Raw genomic sequence first — 23,776 nt, 5'->3', positions numbered from 1 at the left:
TGACTTGCTGGAGAAATCCAATTAGCAAAAGAGGGCAACAACGACGTCGTTAGCTCTTTGTTTTTTTTTTTTTTCCCATGAATTGATAATCGGGGCTGACAACTTCCATTGAAACCCTAACCCAAATTTGCAAGTCAAGATTCCCGAGGACTGAAGTGTTATTCTTCACCACTCGGTTTGATGATATGCAGAAAACAACATGGGGAAGCTGCTTTTTGTCTTCCCTCTTCCTCTTCTTGGTTGAGAATGGTCATGTCTCTTCCTCCTCCTCCCTCCTTTATCACCTCGCGACATCATTTTCTTCTTCATCACCTCCTGCGATCTCTTAAACTATCATCATCTCCGTCAATTATGCCATGTCAGACGAAGAATTATTCACGTTGGACTTCAATTTCATTGTAAAAGGGCATATCGAAGTGAAGATTTAATTTAAAAAAGACGAGTAAGGCGAATCGCCGCACTCAAGTTAATGATTTTTCACCTATACGAATCACCCAAACAATACTTATAGATGGTATAAACTGCCTCCATTTTATCTTTCATAAGAAACTGCATAACAGTTTGGGATGACCTAACCATTAAGTCCTCGTACTTTTTCGGTATGTAGAGTAAAATACTTCGCACTAAATTCGGCCGGTGCGATAATGTAAACGAAACTCAATATTTTATACAACAAATATTTTAGTTAACTAGACCTAAGTAGGTCTTTAAATTGCTTCGTTAGCTCATTCGGACCTTAGATCCATTAGACGTAAAGCAAATAGAGGGCATTTCGCGTCATCACGGAAGAAAAAGATATGATTGTTAATAAAAGATGTAAGGCGCGCGCGCACCGTCATGTTAAAGTGAGGAACGCATCTGTGGAACCGTCTATCTCGATATATCAGAAGGACAAGGCCTTGTAGGAGAGAGATGATTCCGACATCATTTACAAAACAATGTTTTTTTTTTATAGGTCTATGCAAATTTCACACATTTGATGTTAGAAACAACCGAAAAATCCAAAACCAAAGGGAAGGCAAAACCCAATCCCGTAAAAATGAAACTTATCTGGGGGCATTTCAGGCTTATTCACTGAAATTTTCCAAAGGTTAAGAAGGGGGAGCCTCTCCATCAACAGACGACTGCCATTTCTTGCTGTCTTTTGTACCTTGGAGAGCCCGAAAAAGAAAATTGAAAACAACAAAAAACGAACGGTCTTCTTAGAGAGAGAAAGGAGGGCGTGCATGAGAGAGAAATGATTGTCAGATTTTCTCTCTCTTCTTCTCTTCTTTTTTTGCCTTTTCTCACACACACGAAAACAGGGAGTCCAGACAGAGAGAGAGAGAGAGAGAGATGGGTAAAAGCGCAGGTAGCAGAACTACCACCCACTAGCAGGTACTACAACTACAGTCTTCAGCTTCTTCTTCACCACCATTATCAGTGACAGCTCGCTGTTCCTTTTCCATTACTGGAAACAAAAACCGAACCCCCCATGTTCATATTCATCCCTATCCTTTTCCTTCAGAGAAACCCCTCACGTGTACCCCTACATGCCTTGTGTATGTAAATATATATATGCACTTCCTCTGAGTAACCTCTCTTCCTATGTTACAGGAGCTCAAACTCTCGAGTTTCGTCATCTCCGTCGTCGTCCTCGTGCTTGGATCGTTCGAATTCTGCTAGTCGTCATCTGGGTTTCTCTGCTTCAGAAAAAATCTTGCTTTCTTGAATCTCGGGATCCAGTTTCGTGGTTGCCTCTGTCTTTGGGGGTTGTGCTTTCTTGAGTTTGGAGTTATTGGCTGTCAATCTCGTTGAATCAGAAGCTTCTTGAGCAGTTGCAGATGGTGGATTCTGTTCTCTGAGGTCTTGGGGTATGAAGTTTCTTGCTCGAGCTTCGGAACGTTTTGTGGGGGTTTTCTTTGGGTTTTAAATGAAATTAACTGAGAGCGAATGAGGCGGAAATGGGTTGTGTTTTGTAGCGGAACCGGGTTTGGTTGAAGGTTCTGGGATGGATCATTATACGTGGTTTCAGCATTATAAAAACGTCTTGAGCTAGGCCAGCTTTGAGTAGTTTGAAGCTGTTCAATAAGATGGTGTTTGTGGATTTGATTCTGTGGGTTTTGTCAGTGAAGGTGATGGAGATGCTAAAGTCTGGTGTTATATTATGAAGAGAAAATTGGGGTAAAAAGGAAGAGAAAAAGAAACTTTTCTTGGTCAGTGCAGTGGTTGTATACTTAAACCCAGAGAATTCGAGTGAAAATAAGAGAAGGTTCGCAATTTTGGATCTCCTTTAGTTGGTGTTGAAATTTTCTTAAAGACGTGTTCAGATTTCAGAGTTCCGCTGAAATTTGGATTTTGCAGTTCTGATTGCCAGAAAAATGAGGCTGTCTTCAGCTGGTTTTTCTCCCCAAACCCAGGAAGGTATGTTTCTTGTTTCCTGGATGTAACTTTTGTGCTTGAATTTCTCTCTCCTCTCTGGTCTGAGTGACCTATGCAACTAGAAATTTTGTCTTCAGATTTCTACTGGCACAAGTTGTGTCATGTTCTAAAATTTGGGGTGGCTACAATTTCCCTTGCTCAGGAGTTTTTCGAAAATGATTTAGAAGTGGAAGGGCCAAAAGCTTGACCATAAAGATGTTGGCTGGCTTGTTCAACCAAATTCTTGCTTAGTGAGCAAAAAGATGTGACTTTTTTCGTGTCTTTGCTTTTTCCTCCCTTAGTGTGAATTGCTTTTTTGGATGCCCCAGCAGATGGGGTTCATTTTTCTTGGTCCAGCTGAATTTGCTTTTTCTAAATTCTTGGATGCTGGATTTGGGTTCTTGCTGTTACCTCTGAGAAGCCACGATTGGGAAAAAAAAGAGAGAGAAATCAATCTATTTTCCGCACTATGGCCGTACCAAGTGGCCATGTTATCTTGTGTGCAGCTGGTTTTCACCACTAGCCTTTCTCGTTTTCGATTTTCGAAACTCGTAGTTGTTTTCATTCATCTCTTTTGAAATATTGCAGGTGAAAAGAGAGTTCTGAATTCTGAACTTTGGCATGCTTGTGCTGGTCCTCTTGTTTCTCTGCCTGCTATCGGAAGCAGAGTTGTCTACTTCCCTCAGGGTCATAGCGAGCAGGTCAGTAGAGGATAATATGGATGCGACAAATTAGTGCAAATTGATTTTGGATTGGGTGATGTATTCTGTATGTCAGCTTGTGTTTTCTGAAGAAGAGTGAAGTATGTAAACAAGCAAATCAGTAAGCTTGCTTAAGTGTGGAGGGTGCCTTAATTAGCCTGCAGTTTGAGATTGCTCTGTAGTTTAATCTTTACTTTTGCTGCGCTGATCATGAGCTAGATAAGCTATTCATTATGCGTTTTATGTATGATCAGAGATTACAAACCCACCCAACAGGCTTATTCGCAAGTGTCTGTTTTGTGGTAGTAGCTGGCGAAAAATTGCACCTCGAACTTTTTATGTTGGACACTTGGCATCGTTTTTCTTCTTTTCATGGACAACCAGTGATCATACCCCAAGAAACTCTCCTGTTTTTTAATCTTAATCTGCATAATCAGGTTGCAGCATCGACCAATCAAGAGGTAGATGCTCAAATTCCTAACTACCCAAGCTTGCCTCCACAACTTATCTGCCAGCTTCACAATTTGACCATGCATGTAAGATTTTTTCCTCTCTACCTCTGATGAATCATGAGAATGTGCCTAAAGTTTCAAGCTTTTGTTAACTTCAGGCAGATATTGAGACGGACGAAGTATATGCTCAAATGACATTGCAACCACTTAGTCCAGTATGCTACATAACTTCCTTAGTATTAATGTAATGATCTTTTGTGACTATGCCCTGTGTTTCTCAGAAGTATATTTCTTTTGTAGCAAGAGCAAAAGGAAGCATACCTTCCAGCAGAATTAGGCTCCCCCAGCAAGCAACCCACAAATTACTTTTGTAAAACATTGACTGCCAGTGATACCAGTACACATGGTGGTTTCTCGGTTCCCCGCCGGGCAGCTGAAAAAGTGTTCCCACCTTTGGTCTGTCTGTCTGTCTGTCTATCTCTCTCTCTCTCTCTCTGCACGTGTGCTTGTGGCATCTGAAAATCAGCGATAGAATCCACGATGTATTACTGACTATTATGTGTAATTTTCAGGATTACTCCCTACAGCCTCCAGCACAGGAATTAATGGCAAGGGATCTTCACGACAATGAATGGAAATTTAGGCATATATTTCGCGGTAAGTATTCTCAAACGTTTCATTTATTGTGCAAGAAATATGAGCAAAAAATGGTGACTTATTTCTGTCTTCTAGCCATTTACTTCTAGGCTTGAAGCCGCATTCTTATCCTTCTTGAAGTTAATCTGTGTGTATTTCTCGCTGATGGCTAAGTACATGCAGTATATGCAGTTTCATTGTTTATTAAGGGCGAAATATGAGCTTCCTTATTATAAGAAAAGAACTACGGCCAGTGAGGCTGATGAGAAAATTGCATAATGAAAGTTCCGCCGTGGTTAGTGACAATCGATTGTTCTGTTTGTCGCCCATATGTGAGCCTTAATCTATTCATCTTGGAGCCTTGTTTTTTCCTGTCAAATTTATTCTGTGTGTATTTCTTACTGATGGCTAAGTATATGCAGTTTCATTGTTTATTAACGGCGAAATATGAGCTTCCTTATTATAAGAAGAGAAATACGGCTTGTGAGGCTGATGAGAAAATTGCATAATGAAAGTTCCACCGTGGTTAGTGACAATTGATTGTTCTGTTTGTCGCCCATATGTGAGCCTTAATTTTTTCATCTTGGAGCCTCGTTTTTTCCTGTCATTGTTCTGAATTGTTATCATTGTGCAACAAGTCTAGATCAGTATTGTTACGTATGTGCTTCTCACCAACCTCTGCCTCTTATTTGAGCAGGCCAGCCAAAGAGGCATCTTCTTACAACAGGATGGAGTGTGTTTGTTAGCGCTAAAAGGCTTGTTGCTGGTGATTCGGTGCTCTTTATATGGTAAGCAGTGCAATGAGGTTGTATTTGGCATCGTTACTGCAATTTTCTTTTACCTACTACATTATCTAACAGTCGATCTCAAGAGTTCTCCACATGCTGAGACTGTTCTTTTGGGAAATTTCCAACCCTGAACATTCACTGTCAGAATTATACACAGAAAATCTATTGTTGAAAGGAGCCCTCAACTTGCTTGTAATTTGCCTCCTCTCTGCTGATGCTTTCTGAATGAGTTGTTGCGGGTGAACTACCTTCTTGTTCCTCATACTCAATTGTGTCCAAACCTTTGCAACAAGAATATGGAATTGATATTGTGTGGTGAACATAGTTAGAGTTTGCCCTAATACCATGGTCGGATTTGTTTCATCAGGAACGAGAAGAACCAATTACTTCTTGGGGTTAGACGTGCTAATCGACCTCAAACAGTGATGCCATCATCAGTTTTATCATGTGACAGCATGCACTTGGGTCTTCTTGCAGCTGCAGCCCACGCAGCTGCAACAAATAGCCGCTTCACCATATTTTATAACCCAAGGTACATATACAACTTGATCCTTTGAGGGAGGTGTGAATTCTTATAAATTCTTCTAAAGCTCATGACATTTTGCCACAGGGCTAGCCCATCTGAGTTTGTCATATCCCTGGCCAAATACATCAAAGCAGTTTATCATACACGTGTTTCTGTTGGCATGCGCTTTAGGATGCTTTTTGAAACAGAAGAATCTAGTGTCAGGCGGTAAGTTTTTCATTCTTTTCTGCTATGATCCATTATGGTTGCCATAAGTTTAGACTGTTTATTGGCAGTATACTTCTCATTTGCGTACTGTTGGGTATTTTTTCCCTGTAATAATGGCTCTATGTCGAAGAACATTTTAGCTACAGTATATGATGTTCGTGAATGGAGGACTGCTGAGTTTACTTCATGTTATTCTTTTCCCTTGATTTCTTTGGCAAAACTGTTTCAACTTGCATTCATTTTACAGTTTTGCTTTAGTTCCACCTCCTGTAATGCCTCAATAGAAAAACCCCATCAGTTTTCTTGATTTATTGTTGCAAAGAAATAACTTTGGAGGAGTCTAATGTAACACTGAATGAAAAATATTTTGGATGTACAGCTATATGGGAACTATTACAGGCATATGTGACTTGGATCCCGTTCGATGGCCAAATTCCCATTGGCGGTCTGTGAAGGTATATGCTTTCACCAATTTGTTGGATAGGTAGTTTTTTTTTTTTTGGTCCAAATTGGATAGGTAGTTTAGCTGGCTATATTTGGAACCTTTTAGTTTAACTTAATGGCAATTGACGAATGCATGCAGGTCGGATGGGACGAGTCCACAGCCGGGGAGAGACAGCCAAGAGTGTCATTGTGGGAGATTGAACCACTTACAACATTCCCCATGTACCCGTCTCCCTTTCCCCTAAGGCTCAAACGCCCTTGGCCAACTGGACTACCCACTTATGGTATGTTTTAACCATGCACCAATGTTGATCCTTTGCTATATGAATCGGCTTTCCTCTACAATAAATTTGCCACTAAGGCTTCGTTCTGAATGTCAGATCAGCTTCATGTTTCTCCTTTGCACAATTTATTTACTGCAAGTGATGTTTCATCTTTCCCAGAGATGCCTGTTAAAGGATTTATATGAATGGTTTCATCTCTTTAAAAATAGCTTCTTATTATGGTTAACGCTTTCATATTTGTCGATGTTAAACGGAACCTTTCTAGAGTTATCAAGATAATTAAGCTATTGTGTTATTAGTAAGTTTAAGTTATTCCTACAGGGATTGTCTACGTTTTGAATATACTCGCACATTAACATTACTATAACCATGAGACTATCCTAATAGCCTTCCGTTTCTTCTGTTGGTGTTCTGATTGGTTTCTTCTGTTGATCCAAGGCCTCAGGGACGATGACATGGGAATGGCTTCTCCATCAATGTGGCTTCGAGATGGAGACCGAGGAATTCAGTCCCTAAACTTCCAAGGAATGGGGTTGACACCGTGGATGCAACCGAGGCTGGATGCGTCCATGCTCGGGTTGCAAACAGACATGTACCAAGCTATGGCCGCCGCAGCTCTACAGGAAATGAGAGCCGCTGATCCCTCCAAGCTGGCTGCCACTTCCCTTATGCCTGTTCAGCACATGCAGAACATACCAAGCGCTTCCGCTTCTTTGATGCCATCCCAAATGTTGACATCAACTCAGCCTCAGCAGTCTCTTCTCCAAGGGAGTCGAGCTAGCCCGCGTCATTCAGTTTCTCAGGACCAAGTGCAGTCTCACCTTCTTCAGCGACAGCTGCAGCATCAGAACTCGTTTACTAATCACCAGCAGCCACAGCAAGAGCAGCTGCGGCAGCAGCTGGTCAACCAGGACCAGATTCGTAGTGATTCTTCCCCGTCTCAATTCACTTTGTCCTCTCAGTCTCACACCGCATCACTGCAAACCATGCCTTCCCTTTGCCAGCAACTGAGCTTTTCTGATTCAACTGGCAATCCTGTCACTAGCCCCGTCGTCTCTCCCCTGCAGACCCTCTTGGGCTCTTTTACTCAAGATGAGTCAACCCATCACCTCAACTTGCCCAGGACCAATTCCTTGGTGTCCCCTTCTTCCTGGCCGTCAAAGCGAGCTGCAATCGAATCTCTTGTTCCTTCAGGGGCTTCCCAAGGCACTTTGCCTCAGATGGATCAGATGGATCAGCTGGGCCCGCCCCAGAATAATCTTTCTCCAAGTTCTGTCTCATTGCCACCTTTTCCTGGCAGAGAATGTTTGGACCAAGAAGTCACTGACGTGCAGAGCCATCTTTTATTCGGAGTTAATCTAGAACCCTCATCACTACTGATGCAGAATGGGATCTCAAGCATAAGGGCTGTTGGCAGCGAAAGTGACTCGACATCCATGCCCTTCACTTCTAACTATATCAGCAACACTGGTGCAGACTTTGCACCTAATCCATCGGTGGCCCCTCCCGGTGGCATCGACGATTCGGGTTTTCTGCAATCACAAGAAAATCTGAATCAAGTAAACCCACCGACGAGAACCTTTGTTAAGGTAACTGACCTCCTAACTTCTGAAACGTTCATCACGAGGATGCATTCATTTATTAACCTTTTTGATTTGTTATGTTTTGTATATGCTTATAATGACTTGCTGGTTTTGAATATGGTGATTGGTCTATTTGACAGGTTTACAAGTCAGGGTCCTTCGGCAGGTCACTAGACATCACGAAATTCAGCAGCTACAATGAGTTGCGGAGTGAGCTTGCTCGCATGTTTAGCCTTGAAGGCCAGTTGGAGGACCCTCTGAGATCAGGCTGGCAGCTTGTATTCGTAGATAGGGAGAATGATGTTCTTCTCCTTGGTGATGGCCCTTGGCCGTGAGTTCACATCCTCTCTATTCTTATCGTGCTTAAAGTTTCATTTTTTCCTTACAATGAATTTCAAATTTTTCGGAGAGTTGTATGCTGCTGCTTCCGGGAAGGATGAATCTATCCCGAAAAGGAATCTATTGATTCTCTTCCAATTGGTTGGATTGTAGATTAGTTAATCAGATGCTCTGTCTTGTTCTTTCTGGTGCACTAGCATATGCATGCATGAATATATTTGATCGCACAGGTAGGGTTATACACTTTCTTTGTCTACAGATCATCTTCCTAAGATGTAGGATCTTGTGAAATATCCAAGTGCTTGTGATGCATATGGGTTTTCTCTAGCAGCTTAAGGGTCTTGAATGCTGATTTACCCCTTGTAGCTATCAAGATTATCTGTCCTCTGCAACTGGTCTTGATGTTATTCCGTGAATGATTATCCGATGGACTTGTTAGACAAATTCCAATTTTTGTGCTCTTCTCGATTTTATGAATTGAATTGTTTCTTGCTGCAGGGAGTTTGTGAACAGTGTTTGGTGCATCAAGATACTCTCACCTCAAGAAGTCCAGCAAATGGGCAAACGCGGTCTGGAGCTTCTGAATTCCGTCCCTGTTCAAAGGCTCTCGAACGGTACTTGCGATGAATTCACAAACCGACAGGATTCTAGAACCATGAGCTCCGGAATACCATCAGTGGGGTCTCTTGATTATGGAACTCTATGACCAGTTAAGATGCAATTTCCTCCTGTAATATTCAGTCTTTGTCCAAGCCATGTGCGGTTGGAAAGATGACTTGCATTAGATGGTAACACTATGCATAAGTTAGCACTGTAATGATATTTGCGTCTCCCCCATGTATCCGAATTGTGCTATATGCCATATCGCTACTAGGAATTAGTTATCGTAACATTAGATATGCTGGGTATTGCAGATGTTCTGATCTCTTATTCATCAACGTTCTTTCTGTGTAGTCTGTAGTGTTCGTGTGGCATTATTTGCAGTCGAAGGAACTGGAGACCACGAAACTTTCTCTATATTTGGCTTTTATCTTTTTGCGTCTCTGGGCATGTCATGGACGTATTGTAAATGAATCTCCCTGAAAGTAATGACTAAGGTAAAGTGATTTTCTCATCTACGTGACAGATTTAGGTAATCATGTTTCAACTGTGTACTGGGAGCTTCAATCTGTTCTTCCACTGTGAATCTGTGATTATTTGTGTCGAGCAGAGCGAGTCTTGACAATAATTTCGCAACATGGTCTTTCGAACTTTGAAAGTGAAATGGCATAGTAACAGGACTGAACGACATTTGGGTGAGGTGGGAAAGTAGATCAAAGTTGTACCGCAGTAGTTCATGTCTCGGCTCAAACTTGTCCCCAATACACGACTTGGGATGAATTTTCTATTCATGTTGGAAGTCTAGCTTAAAATTTTGGTCCGGTTATGTGCATTCTTTGCACCCTAGTGGGTAGAATCCTAAGTTCAAGAACCATGGTTTCTGAAGAAATATGCAGTTAGCTTGTGCCAGATCAGGTCACTATTACAGCTAAAATAAACTATGTTCTTTGGCCCTCTGGATAAACATGTTACCTTGTGTTTTTTGTTTATAAAGATACAATTATGTTGATTGTTGTGATTTTATGTTGGCCAGATCTTTCTTCATGAGGATTCAGCTTGTGAGGGTTTCATGTGCTGCATCTGATTAACACCCTACAATGTGTTTTTCCACGTATATGGACCCAATGAAGTGTCAGTGGATATGACAAATGAGAGGAGTGTGGCCCTCCTAATTTCATTGTACCTCTTTCATTTTCTTTTCCTTTTTCTGTTTTTTCTTTTTTTATTTTTTATTTTTACCACCACAATCTTGTCATCTAAAGGTAACGCAAAACCCTCCTTGTCCCATGAAAACAAGTCCAACCAAATTAAGGTTTTTGGAGATTGTTGTCCGGATATTCCTTATTAGGTTTGAATTATGATAATATATTATGCTGATTATAGGGTACATGGACTTTTATAGATTGCATTTTTGTAAAAAATGGCTATTTTAAGGTACTTTTAATGCCTCTGAATAGCCTTTTGCCAACTTGATTTATCCATGACGAAAGGCATAAACTCTTCCATTTATAATGGTGCTTGATATGCGTCTCTTGTTTTTTCAATAACCTACGGGCATGACCATAATTAACCTGCCGCTAGAAAGGGAACTAGCACGGTAGATGTAAGTTTCGTAGGGTGATAATCGATCCGACAATCATAAGTCCTTGAGTTGAAAGTACGAGAGCACTCATGACACTTGGTCATTATAAAATAAAGTCGTTGTTTCTTTTTAATAGATCAAAGCTAGCCAACACAATATACATTTGAGAGAAGTTAGAAATTTATGCATGTCTTTTATTCTTTGTGACTTTTTGGAAAGGAAAGAAAGATAATGCAAATTGAGCTCCCTTCACTTGGGGGGTTGGGTTGGACACCAGCTAAGTTGAAAGGTGGGACATGATTATGAAGGTATGGGTTTTGGTGTTTTTGTGCATGTGGTGGGGTTTGGTCACTTTGATAAGAGCCTCTTTTGTTTTGGACGGTGTTGGAATGGTGACAAGGTAGGGCACTATCTCAATGATAGCCCCAATATGAATTTTTTTTTTTGGGGAGGGGGGGAAAATTCTTGTGTTGGTGGAGAGAGAGATAATTTCCTCTCTCTCTCTCTCTCTCTCTCTCTCTCTCTCTCTCTCGTTTTACATGTGCCAATGAAAATGAGTGACTATGTAAATCTTAGGTGACGCCAATGTATAATCGAGAAAAACATGCATCCGACATTACTACCGCAAGTTAATATCAAACCGAGATGTGCTTCTGGTTAAATTGAGAAGAGACAGTGATGGCTAATGAAGAATTTCACAATTAACCCATAAATCCCCCGGGGAAAAGCAAGCATGACAAAACTTGGATACTAACAGTTTAAGCTTTTAAAGCAGTTGATAGTGATCTCAATAAAATCTCAAATGGTATTAGAGCAGGAGTTTTGTAAGTTCTAATCTTTCTAGCTTACGTGCGAGGGGAAGTATTAAAATAATTACATATAAAACTTAACTTCAAGATCACTGGATAGTGGTCCCACGAAATCTTGCAAGAATTGGGGGTGGTTTAGAAGTCTATCATTAGATTGTCATGATAAATTAAAGAACTATTATTATTATTATTAAGGAGATGGTTAGAATATCTCACATTGCTTATCTAAGCCATTTTTAAATGGTATCATAATCAGGTTTCGCCTCAATTTATTCTGCTCGTGTGGGACTCATTCATCAATTTCCACATGCCCCACGTGAGATGGGATGTTAAAGTATCCAACGTCGCTCTACAAATTCGAATATTCGGATTGGAATTTTTAACAAAATAACGCGCTCCTTCTTCAACGTGCCTCTGCATTTATTTGGATCTAAGTGCTGAATGAGAGATACGCTAGAGATTCTTGACAAGATGTTTTGGTGGTATCTTTATTGTGATGTTTAATTTTAAAAAAGATGTGTCCATCATGTTAGGCCATTATTAGCACAGGCAGTGAGTCATATGGGTAACTTGCTTCTTGCGAGTCCATCCACCCACACATGCCTTGCCTTACAAAATATATTACTTTTTTTTTTCTAATTAAGGTAATCAATCGGAGTATCGTGGTTAAAGTTTTCATTAGTCGGTATTGCTTCACATTATGTGTTCTGGTCAACAGTTTAAATTAGGAAGTTCAAGTAAAATAATTACGGTGATTTTGTAATGAGTTGCGATGAATTGACTTATTTTCTTGACCACTGATATTGGTTTGTTGGGTTTGATGAGAGAGAGGACCAAAAAACAGAAGTGAAAAAAAATAAAGGTATAATACCACGAAAAATCCTAAATCCGGTACCCATATGATAAATTTATCATCGTCAGTTTCCGTTAAAATTTTACCGTCATATTAGCTAAGTAAGATAACACGTGACAGTTGACGGGTGTATTAATTTGAGATTTTTACTCTCCGTTTGTCACTCGAGTACCAATTTAGGGTTTTTTTTATATTAACTCCATTTAACGAAAACTAACGGAGGGTAAATTTATCACATGTCTAGTAGTTTGGGGTTATTTTGTGATAAAAAATGAGTTTTGAGTAAATTTTTCAAAGATGTATTATTTTGAAGTTTTTCATGGTATTAAGTCAAAAAAGAAAAAGAAAAAAGCGAGCGGAATTTTTTTTTAAAAAACTCAATGAAGCAGGCCACTTTTTTCAAAAAAATTCGAGAGATTGGGATTCGTCTCAATCGACCTTTCATCTCACTGTGCATGCCACGTGCTGTATTTCGAACGAAATATATAAGCGTAGTTTTGTCCCTAAATATCTTATTTGATGGGTCACAATCCAAAGGGAAAAAATTGACCCCAAAAACTTCCCGAACGTCGCCGCCAGCATTATGGCAGTGGCTCGGCCACCCATCGACGTCGACGGCGCTCCTCCAGCCGAGGTTGTGATGCAACCCCACCGCGACAATGTCTTTATCGTTGACAGAGCGGACGCGATCTCTCAAATCTACTTCAGTGGCGCACCTAGGCTGCTCTACTTTTCTAATTAATGATTGTTATGGTTTGCTTTAAGTTGTGATGTGAGAAACCATGTTTTTCAAATCTCGGATGCAATTGTGCTCTTTATGATGGCCAGAAATTTGCTGAGTGTGCAATCGCTTTCTCTATGGATGAATGAAGCATTGAAATTTGGGGACGATAGGGGATTTAGATTTAGTTTAATTGGAAAAAGAGGGGGTGTGCACAAAGAGAGAGAGGCCACAAGAGGAGGTGAAAAGGTAAAAAAAAGGGAAAAAGCATCGATAAAATAGTGTTAAATATCAGGATAATTATCCAAATAGTCATAAACTTATTGTACGTCAATCAATTCACTCCTGAACCTTTGGGCTAATTTAGTTATAAACTTTTTGATGATTGGTCAATTTAGCCTTAAATATTTCAATTGTGCCAATTTAGTAATAAACCTTATGCCTAATACCCTAACAAACCTCCAACTTTAACTTTTGTCCAAATTCTACCTTTTTGTCTCATAAAAAACCTTTAATTTTAGGTCCAGTTTCAATTCTACCCTAAACTTTTTTTCGTCCCATAAAAAATCCTAAACTTTAGGTCAAGTCTCAACTCTACCCTAGACTTTTTTTTGTCCTATGAAAAACTCTCAACTTTAATCTTGTCCTAATTTTACAGTCCAATTTCAATTTCATCCTAAAATATTTGCAGTCTCCCAAAAGACCACAAACTTTTACTTGCATCACAAATCTACCCCATCAAACCTCCGTCCACAATAACTCCTAACCACAAGCTATTTGAGTGTCCCGAGCGCAAGCTCTCTAGCTGCAAGAGATGGAACATTCCCAAGCACGGGAAATTGAAGACCGAGTGCAGAATCGCCAATGGCAATTTTGTGGGGGGGTTAATGGAAGCAAATCCAAGGTTCAAGTAAAAATTGGTGATCTTTTGTGGGAAAAAAATTAGAGTAAACTTGAAACTGGACTTAGAGCCGAGACTTTTTTTTGTATAAGGATAGAATTGTGACTGCACCTAAAATTGAAGGTTTTTTATGAGACAAAAGGTAAAATTAGAATAAGAGCCAAAGCTGGATTTTTTTAGGGTATTAGGCCATAAACCTTATGATAATTTGTCAATTTAGTCTCAAACCTATTATTTAGATAATTAGCTGGAAGACTATATTGACAATTCATCAAAAGATTTATACCTAAATTGGCAAATCATCACAAAGTTTAGGACTAATTTGACACAATTAAAAAGTTTATGATTAAATTGGCAAATTTTGAAAATGTTTAAAACTAAATTGGCACAATGAAAATGTTTAAGACTGAATTAGCCGTCATACAATAGGTTTAGGACATTTTAGACAAATTTCCCCTTAAATACCTATTAAACTTTTATATTGTTAAAAATTAACAAGACTGAGAAACAATCTATATAAAAATCTGCTTGACAAGTTAATGGCAATATATCTAGAATCGTACTCTATTCCTTTCTCAGCCTTTTGGCTATAATCAAGTGAAATATCTAGTCTTGTCAATTAATATCTAAAATCATGTTTAAAATGACATGATGGCTATGCTAAAATCTTATTGTAGCTCTTGTTTTAGGTAAATTATTTATGACATCTTTTTTCAATCGTATAAAAGAGGAAAACATAACTGATGTCATGGAGAAATCGTTTATTTATCAAGTAATTCCTTTTAAAGTTAAAGGAACTAGTTACTTAAATGAAATTTTACTGAAAAATGACTCGCTTAAGTGACATCAGATTTTCAACCAAAAAAAAAAAACGTGCCATCGATGTGACTTTTCTTAAGATTGACAATCTTTAAAATCTGTATCGAATAAAAAAACTCTAAATTTTTTTTTTGACAGCACAAAAGTTTTTCTTTTACCAAATGCTGAAATCGTGTGCGACAAAATAAAGTTTCCTGTTAAAAAGAGGCAATTGTTCTTAAAACTAGAACAATCATTGTCATTACCAATACAATGTAATAATTATGTTCATAAAACTGCTTGCAAATATAGCTATATATATATATATATATATATATATATTTTGGGTCACAAAAGGTGGCATAGAACCTATCCGCATCTATATAAGAGTTGATACCACGAAAAATCCCAAACTAATAGATTTATAATAAATTCATCCCAAACTATTTTGTTGATCATAAAAAATCCAAAATTGATATACATGTGATAAATTTATCCCAAATTATTTTTTTGTCTACTAAAAATTTCAAATTGGTACACACACGATAAATGTACTAGAAACTTACTGGAATACTAGGCGGTAAAAACGTAATAATCATTTGAAAGTGATTACATATTAATATAATTGAAACCGTGCGGTCGATTGAATTGTATGCTTAGTTATGCATTATTTAGTTCAAAGCGTCGAACACAACCCGTTTGATCGAGTGGCTCCATTAACATGTTGATGATGATATTATAACTAACATAGTTAGCTAATTTCTTTTTACCCGGCTGGAATATTAGGCAGTAAAGACATAATAATCATTTTACAGTGATAAAAAAAAAATTAATATAAATGACATCCATCCGTGGCTGTGCACATGCGATTTCCAGTTTAATTTTACATTTTGCTTAGGTATACGTTATTTAGTTCCTATAAAGTTTTACGTCTGTTTAGCCAATCGTCTTAAATTTTGAGTAAACTAACAAAATTCACTTCTAGGACGACTTAAATAATTGGAAGTCGATTATAATTAGCTAATTTAGATTTTGGATTTTGAGTTTTTTTAGGAATATCACTATTAAATGAGATGGTATATGTAGAGATCATAATCTAGTCTACACTAAGAAATATGGATTCTGTGACGATTTTAATTTCGTTATACACTATGTTTAATTATTAAATCACTCATAAAGCTACATTAAATATGAAAGTTATCATACGTAAGGTAAGATGAATTAATTAATATCTATGCTAATCATATTATGCAAAATTTTAAGATTTATACGTACACTCACAAATTATAAGATATTATAAACGTTTTCTATGACACAAGTATTACAGTTAACTACTTATTCAAATGTTATTCATAATAATATAATCTGTCGTCATTTGTAAGATGTCACTAAAATGTTACACATCCTACAATAAGAACATTATAACGACATCCACTATTCTACCAAAGACAATTGCCTTTTTCCAAATCAAGATTATTTGATGAGATTATAAAATCTTAAGTAATACCAAACATAGATAATATTACTATACTGATCATCGTGGCTTGTAAAAGTAGTTGCCTCCTTTTAAATAGAGATTTTTTTTAGAATTGTATATAACTATACGTAATATAGAACAAAACAACTAGTAATCCTTTTAAGTATTGTATTTTTTATGTAGTTGCCTCCTTTTATTAGGAAAATTTAGTTTATAAAAGATAATTTCAATCTTTTCCAAGATTTTTATTTTTATTTATTTTTGCTATTGGAAAGGCAAGTTATTAGATTTTCTCCTAATTGATAAATCTATTAAAAACTGAAAATTTGGAAAAGGCCATATTCATGCTTACAGACACAAAGTGCTTTCAATAGGTAAGTAAGGTTGAAAGGAATCTCCCAGTTAAGTCAATATGATCATGTCTGCCAAAAAGATACTAAGAAATGTTATAACTTTCGACATTTATTTTAGTGTATAAAATTTTCGTCGAATCACTTGAGTACCACCTTTAAAAAAAAAAGTTCACCTAAGTGCTTTCGTCGAATCACTTAAGTACCATCCTTAAAAAAAAGGTTCACCAAAGTGCAAACTTTGATTTAGGACGCCGAAAATCCAATGCGGTAATATCTTATAAATTTTCCTGGCTAACTTGGCTCGCCGGCGTGCCTAGTCAACACTAATAACCCTATACGACCGCGTCTAGAATATAAACCCCAATGTGGACAAACCAAAGTTATTTCCCCAAATTGTTCAAACCCAAATTCAGAAACCCCAAAATTAAGAGTTGAATCTTGTGATGGAATGCAGGAGTAGGACAAGCGGCTCAAATCCGTCTCCACAAACACCAAAATTAGTTTCAACGTGGACGGGGCACTCACCTTTTCCTTTGTTATGAGATTCCTTCCGGACCCCAATTTATTTCCTCCAAGAACCGTGCCCTAATTGTTTTCGGCACCGGTTGAGTAGTCACCTCATAATCCACATTGGACTTTTGTGTTTGGTTAAAAAAAAAAGTCAGGACTTTAGGCCGGAATTTGTAGCCAAGCGATTGTTTTTTTCACGATTTGTCATTTAAATAATCCGACGAAAATTTCGACATCAAAATGAACGCCATAAAAAAAATTACGACATTACTAGTTATAGTGTTAAACCAAAGACAATCGTAATTCTCATTCCTTTGTCGAAAATATTTTTTTCGTGCAAAGCTGGGATTGACGCACTAGCAATGCACAAATACAACCCGAAACCTTCAGCATCACAAATCGTTGGCCCTGCCATGGAAGACGATTGGAGCAACCTATGTTTCTTCACATACTCAAACCACTAAACATCATCATGACCAACATGTCATGTGAGATTTTAAGAACAAGTCTCTGCATCTGAAGCCAAGAAACAGGTGAGCTTGATTGATACGTACAAGGGTACACGTTCCACGTATGCATGCCGTGGGAACTCTTTTGGGCCACTTCCTCTGTCTTGTCTTATCCTTTGATGTTACTTGTCACAACCAACCACCACAGCAGATGTGAGGAGACGACGGCATTCGTCCGGTTTGACGAATGTGTTCCGCCTGCGCGGCAGTCTTCTCCGCCTCGCAATTCCTTCTGGCCTCGGCGGCAGCCCGTTTCTCCTCCGATCTCTGTCTTGCCATTGCGATCTTCTTCACCATCTTTGCTTGAGCTTGGGCTCTCATCTGCTCCACTTGAGCCTGCAAAAGGAGTCACTCCAACAATGAAGAGATGTGCTAAAATATTAAGAAACCTAGTTGACCTGCTGCTCTTGGCTTTCTATATGCTACACTGTAGCTGCACTAGGCCTAAGGAACTAGATGAATACTAGCAAACAAATTCGATCAGCACCCGGTTGAAGTAATTAATTTCGGGCTCCTATGAGAACGGTTCTATCTATCGACGACTGGCATCTTCAGCGCTAATGATTTTAAGTACCTCTATTCTCCGCATTTCTGCTTCCAATTTTGCCTTCTGCTGACTTTCCCATGCTTGCAGCTTGATCTCTTCACGCTTGTATCTGAGAATGCGGGTTATTATCATCAGGCTAATAGATTTTCCTACTGCAGAAACATACCTTTGTATCCTACATTTTTCAAGAGAGAATACGAAGAAGCGGTATGAAATCCAGTCAGAAGGGGAGCAATTTTTAACAAGAACCTTGCTGTGTGTTTAGATTTCTCAGCTTCCTCCCAAGCAGCTGCGCGCTTTTCAAATTCGATCCGTTCCAGTTCTACCAAAGTAGCTTTTTCCGAGGAAGATTTGTTCTTCTCGGATTCTTCTTTACTTGCCCAAGCAGCAATATTCATCTTACCCAGTTGGACACCGAGGGCTACTATTTCTCTCCTCGTCTTCAGCTTCATTTCTTCCTCGGACAATTCCTTTCTGCGCAATTCTATCGGATGCTGAGATTCTTCATCGGTGGTGTTCCCCGCAGGTGTGGGAGCTGGTGCTCCTCTTCGAGGAGTTGATGGCACCGACGAAGTTGGGCTACGAAGTGGGGTAGCTGAACCCACAGGAGTTGCTGTCCTTGAAGGCTCTTGACTAGTGGCAGGAGTCATCTCCGTTCCCATATCTCTCATGGAAACTTCTCTCATTGTAGGAACGCCTGCGTAATGGATTCATCGAAACATCATTGGCAAGAGTAAATAAATATCGCTCCGAACAAAAATCCCATGATATTAAAAAAAGAGACAAGATGTACAGCACTTTTCAATGCAGGGATGAGCAAATTTCCCTTTTTTTGAGTATACGCATTTATGACCAATAGCAATATGTACAACAAAATCAGCAAGAGATGGTCTATATTTTCGTTTTCTGCTCTCGGTAGTGAGTGGCTGGGGAAGAATATGGAGAAATTGGCAAGCACCGGGAGATTTGAATATGCAGACAGATTGATGCCAACAGAAAATCACAAAATCTTATGCGCTACGACTACTGCGTTAAGCTCGTGCTTTATGCTGATTTTTCCCTCTTAACTTGAGACTTAAACACTCTTAAGCCTACGTCCTATTATCAATCCATCTATCAATCTGCAAATGAATACACATAGCTGTGCTAATGGCACTGTCGAGCCACCTAAACTGCCGGTGTCTCCTTGCAAAACGATTGCTATGCGCATCCATCCAGCCGCCCAGTTAGTGATTCATAAATATATGACGCAACAGAATCACATGGAAAGCAAGTTTCGGTGGAGATTGATGAACTTACTAGAACTGCCTAAGTATAATTTTTCAAAGATAAGGGACCCTCTTAATCTGAAAAGCGCGAATGCGTTGATTACCTAGAACTAAGCTTACATATGATGCTTCACAAGAAACAGTTTCATACCTGTCGATTCTTCTGTTGAGCTTTCTATGCAAGAGGAATCTGCATGAACCACTTCCATCAAATCCTTAGTTTGAGAATTTGCATCAACCCGTAAATTTCCATCATTAGATTGACCTGAAGTCGGCATTCCCCCAGAAGGGCCGAAAGAGAACTTATCAACTCCCATTTGATGAGTAGGATGGCCAAAATCAACTCTCTTGGTGTCGGACCCCCTAGCAAACAATAACTTACTCTCGCACCCTGCATGCTCAGGAGCAACTCTTATTGTGTTCATCACCGGCAGGCGATTCGTTTGGTTTTGCAGAACGGACTTCTTCCAATAATTAGCTTGGCCGCTCTGCCTGTTCATTATCCATTTCTCGGCATCGTTCCACTTAGATGGCATCGACCTCGAGAGCGACCTGTTGACATGGTGATGAACCGACTTCTCCCCTTTGTGAAACTCGAAGCTGGATGAGCTGGCATTGCTATCGTAGTCGAGATTTTCATCCTCCAATATTCTCATAGGATAAACCGCACTGGAATTGCTGCCATCTCCCTTGGCGAATTGTTCGATGCGAGCACGGCCTACATTCTCATTTTCTCTCACGACTGCCGCTCTGAAATTGAGTGAGGCCTGATTAAAGTGGCCTCGTTCCGAGACAGATGACTGAACAGGTGCTTTAACTAATGTGGTTTCTACCCTGGTAGCTGCAACTGAAGTATTAGCTTCCAATCAGTGCAAGTTCTGGTTTTAAGAACAAAAGCACGATTCTCTTTCACAAGAAAATAATGCATTTGCAAGAGAACGAAGAACTGTTTCTCCAATAATCACATCTTAATCTAAACCAGGAACTCACAAAATCGCCAGCGCTCGTTTAGACAATCTAAACATTCCAAGAACAAACTAACACAAACCAAACTCAAAGCACCTCATCAATTTGTTCAGAAAATAAAGTGGTTTTCAAGAGCAGCTTTCCCTGAGAAGTGCGTGCCTGGAAAACTCTGTTCAAGAACGCATTCAAGACAATCCAAAACTCAACCTCTCGAAAACGAGAAGCGGACAAGGTGAAAGCCACGCACCTTCCTCGTCGAATTCGGCGCCATTGGAGGCCAACAAGCTGTTCTTCGCGAAGTCGGGCTCCTCGACCTTGGAAGGCGATGTTCTTGAAGAGTTGCTGTTGGACCCGTCCTTTTTCCTATGATGGTGAGGACCCATCAGCTTCATCCTCAGTTTACTCGGAGAGATCATACCAGTCTGTACTTTGAAGGATCAAACCCAGAAACGGAAAGACCACCGTCAAGCACTCAACGAAATCATCAACCAGATTAAAGCTTGTAAAAAAAAAAAGAAAGATCACACGAACAAACCATCGTTTTAATCAACAACTACTGCATACACAACCGCAAATCCGAACGCTAAACACTGTCAAACTTCAACCAAACAGCAAGTAACTCGCTCAATCATCACGAGCAGAGACCAGTCAAACATGTCGGCGGGACCAACTCAACCCAGAAGCGAGATTCACCCACACCACAAACATTTCTTCAACACCTCGCACCGACACAGAAAAAAGACAGGGGAAGAAGAAAGAGCAGAAGAAAAATCGCTACCGATTGGAAGATGGAAAAAAACAGGGGAATGCATTAGCGAACCGGCAGAGTTCGAGTCGGCTGACCAAAAGGGTGATTAATTTTACACACCCAAGTCGAAGAACATGGCGTTTACCTGAACCTTCTCTATCCTCTCGTACTCCATAGCCGGCCTCCCTCCCTCCCTCCCTCCCTCTTTCTAAAACAGAGGTGAACACTTTCTCTCTCTACGGGTGGAAGGGGAAGAGAAGAATTTGTAGCTCATTGGACAGCAACACCGTACTTTAATGACAGTCTCGCTCAGTATAGAACAGAACGAAAAAAAAAACAATAGCAAATTAAAAAATATGCGTGGTCCATCTCTTTTATTATACAGCCAGTTACACCTTTTTGCCAAATTTATAGGATAAATGGATCCGGCCAAATTTTGACCAAGCCTAAATATGGTCTATTAATTCTTAATTAATGATTCGTTAATTTTATTACATTTTTCGTATTGGCGATAATAATAGAATCCAATAGAAAATGTTCGATTCATATTTCCCGTTTGAAAGATGGACTCGAACGAATGCCTATCATATGTGGACAAGACTAAATTAATTACAATTAAGCAAAAGTTCATGCACATTCACAAATCAAACACGGATTGGACATGAATTTTTATCTTTTAAATCGAAAATAAGAGATTATCGATTTTATTATATCAATTCGGAGTGTGAAATAGTTTTTTTTTATATCCGGTTTATCGTCGGATCTAAATTCGACTATTTTCTACTTATCGTGCAATTAACGACATTTATGAAAGATTTTATGATTCTAGATATTTTTCAAATTGCAATGAATCGGATTTTTCAATCTAAAAATAGGGGAAATCTCGAGAATTTCTTTACGGTCAAAACCAAACCGACCGTGGTCAACGGTCTACAATGGACATCGGGGCTTAGTGTTCAGACGGGGACCAACATCCCAGTCTTCTCACCTTTCCAAAACAAAGTGCGGTCCTTCGCCAGATCTCTCCACGTCATCGTCTTTGACCGCCCGAAGCTGGTCAATGATGACGTGTCGGAATCTCAGTGTGCGCACTCGTGCAGCCGTGTCTCCGCCGAGTAAGCCGAGGAATTGCCGCTTCGAAATTTCGATATTTCTCGGAAGAACTTTATTTTTTTTAAATATATTTTCTTCTATATAAGTCTTATAAGACAAGGAAAATCGTTGAAATGATGAACTCCGAGGGGTTTCGAACTGGGGTGGGGGGGGACCAAATGCAATGATGAAAAGTTTTTGGATTTTTTATTTTTTTGCCCTTTCTAATTTTTTTTTGTTGCTTTTTTGGGAGGTAAAGATGTCATTATCAATCAATCAATCAACATAAATTATTCATTTTGATCAATCTAATCGAAGTCACGTTTACAGCGATGTTGAATCTTGCCTTTAGTATCAGTTATCACGAACCCACGAAGCTTTCCTCGATCAGTTCCATGACACGTGGACTCAATCTCATTTGCTTTTTTATGTGAGAAATTTTACTTTTTTTTTAGGAAAAAAATTACCAAAAACCCCGAACTATGTCAACTGTGATACATTTACCCCAAATTTTTTTTATGACACCAAAAACCCCAAACTTTTATTCATGTGACACATTTACCCTAAACTTTTTCTTGTGACATCGAAAACCCTAAACTTATACCCGTATGACATATTTACCCCAAAATATTTTTTTGTGACATCAAAAATCTTAAACTTATATCTATGTGACACATTTACCTCAAAATTTAGGATAAATGTGTCACATGCCTATAAATTTGGAGTTTTTAGTGTCACAATAAAAAATTTAGGGTAAATGTGTCACATGCATACAAATTTAGGATTTTTTATGTCACAAAGAAAATTTTAGGGTAAATATGTCACAGCAAGTATAGTTTATGATTTTTTGTGGCTTTTTCCCTTTTTTTAAGGGCCAATGCTATAAAAAAAATATCAAACTGATACATTCGTAATAAATTTATCATTAATTATTTTTTTATCACAAGAAATCCCAAATTAGCACACCTTATAATAAATTTAACCTAAACTATTTTTTTGGCCATTAAAAATCATAAACTGGTACATTTATAATAAATTTACACTAAACTAAATTTTTTTATCACCAAAAATTTCAAACCGATACACCTCATTAAATTTGGTTAATAATATGAAAAATTCTAAATTAATACATCTGCCATGAACTGACACATGTCATCCAACTCACCAATTTAACGGTTAGATTTTAAAAAAACTAACGTAGGGTAAATTTATCATGGGTATAGCAGTTTATGTTAAATTCATCATAAGTGTACCAATTTAAAATTTTTTGTAATAAAAAAATAATTTGAGGTAAATTTATCGCTAGTGTATCAGTATGAGATTTTCCTTGGTATCAACCCTTTTTTTAATCTCTAACTCCATTAGGCAGCCAATTGGAAAAGCATCTTTAATGAATTGACTATGGCTTATTATATGAAATTAAAAAAAAATCAGAATTATTCCAATTAAAATTACATTACATTATAAGTGCGTTAAGGACATTTGTTAAGAAAACCCTCTTCATTTAAGGCATGCATTTGCGAAAAAAGAACTTTCTTAAAAAAGTATATTCAAAGGAAGTTACTTTGAAAATATCCACTTTTTGTTCATATACTTTCATATATTTTCAAGTCAAGCTCCTTATATGTTTAATCAATCTAATTAAGTTTTTATACTTCATAAATTGTCCAATCAAGCCCCTT

General features: G+C 38.6%; 2 protein-coding genes across 14 annotated transcripts; one reads left to right on the top strand and one right to left on the bottom strand.

Moving 5' to 3' along the window:
- Window positions 1–1,282: 1,282 nt before the first annotated feature.
- LOC115757283 (auxin response factor 6) lies at window positions 1,283–9,390 on the top strand. 11 transcript variants are annotated; one of them, XM_048285098.1, is made up of 17 exons: window positions 1,283–1,826; window positions 1,962–2,026; window positions 2,115–2,403; window positions 2,758–2,898; window positions 2,989–3,101; window positions 3,539–3,637; window positions 3,712–3,768; window positions 3,854–4,009; window positions 4,126–4,210; window positions 4,887–4,977; window positions 5,345–5,509; window positions 5,588–5,710; window positions 6,090–6,165; window positions 6,294–6,438; window positions 6,877–8,027; window positions 8,162–8,352; window positions 8,859–9,390. In XM_048285098.1, exons 3-17 carry the CDS (start codon window positions 2,361–2,363, stop codon window positions 9,064–9,066), a joined length of 2,844 nt encoding a protein of 947 aa, XP_048141055.1. In that variant the 5' UTR covers window positions 1,283–1,826; window positions 1,962–2,026; window positions 2,115–2,360; the 3' UTR covers window positions 9,067–9,390. The 11 variants fall into 11 exon arrangements, with proteins under 11 accessions (XP_048141055.1, XP_048141056.1, XP_048141049.1 ...); XM_048285099.1 differs by having other exon boundaries at window positions 2,110–2,403; XM_048285092.1 differs by having other exon boundaries at window positions 1,283–1,522; window positions 1,597–2,403.
- An 8,095-nt stretch (window positions 9,391–17,485) lies between these two features.
- Window positions 17,486–21,262, bottom strand: LOC115757284. 3 transcript variants are annotated; one of them, XM_030697458.2, is made up of 6 exons: window positions 21,148–21,262; window positions 20,502–20,676; window positions 19,440–20,135; window positions 18,270–18,717; window positions 18,048–18,129; window positions 17,486–17,809 (listed from the first exon to the last, which is right to left on the bottom strand). In XM_030697458.2, exons 1-6 carry the CDS (start codon window positions 21,175–21,177, stop codon window positions 17,603–17,605), a joined length of 1,638 nt encoding a protein of 545 aa, XP_030553318.1. In that variant the 5' UTR covers window positions 21,178–21,262; the 3' UTR covers window positions 17,486–17,602. The 3 variants fall into 3 exon arrangements, with proteins under 3 accessions (XP_030553318.1, XP_048141063.1, XP_048141064.1); XM_048285106.1 differs by having other exon boundaries at window positions 19,440–20,129; window positions 21,148–21,192; XM_048285107.1 differs by lacking the exon at window positions 21,148–21,262 and adding an exon at window positions 20,790–20,994.
- Window positions 21,263–23,776: the final 2,514 nt, after the last annotated feature.

Source organism: Rhodamnia argentea, chromosome 9 (assembly GCF_020921035.1).
Source record: "Rhodamnia argentea isolate NSW1041297 chromosome 9, ASM2092103v1, whole genome shotgun sequence".
Classification (NCBI taxonomy): domain Eukaryota; kingdom Viridiplantae; phylum Streptophyta; class Magnoliopsida; order Myrtales; family Myrtaceae; genus Rhodamnia; species Rhodamnia argentea.
The sequence above is the reverse complement of the archived record's forward strand: the minus strand, read 5'-3'. Positions and strand labels throughout refer to the sequence as shown.

Coding starts and splice junctions, on each gene's coding strand:
- LOC115757283 (XM_048285092.1), top strand. CDS start 2,361: ATGAGGCTGTCTTCAGCTGGTTTTTCTCCCCAAACCCAGGAAG. Junction 3,769..3,853: donor CATTGCAACCACTTAGTCCA/GTATGCTACATA, acceptor TTTCTTTTGTAG/CAAGAGCAAAAGGAAGCATA. Junction 4,010..4,125: donor AAAAAGTGTTCCCACCTTTG/GTCTGTCTGTCT, acceptor TGTAATTTTCAG/GATTACTCCCTACAGCCTCC.
- LOC115757284 (XM_030697458.2), bottom strand. CDS start 21,177: ATGGAGTACGAGAGGATAGAGAAGGTTCAG. Junction 18,718..19,439: donor CTCAACAGAAGAATCGACAG/GTATGAAACTGT, acceptor TCCATTACGCAG/GCGTTCCTACAATGAGAGAA. Junction 18,130..18,269: donor AAATCTAAACACACAGCAAG/GTTCTTGTTAAA, acceptor CCGCATTCTCAG/ATACAAGCGTGAAGAGATCA.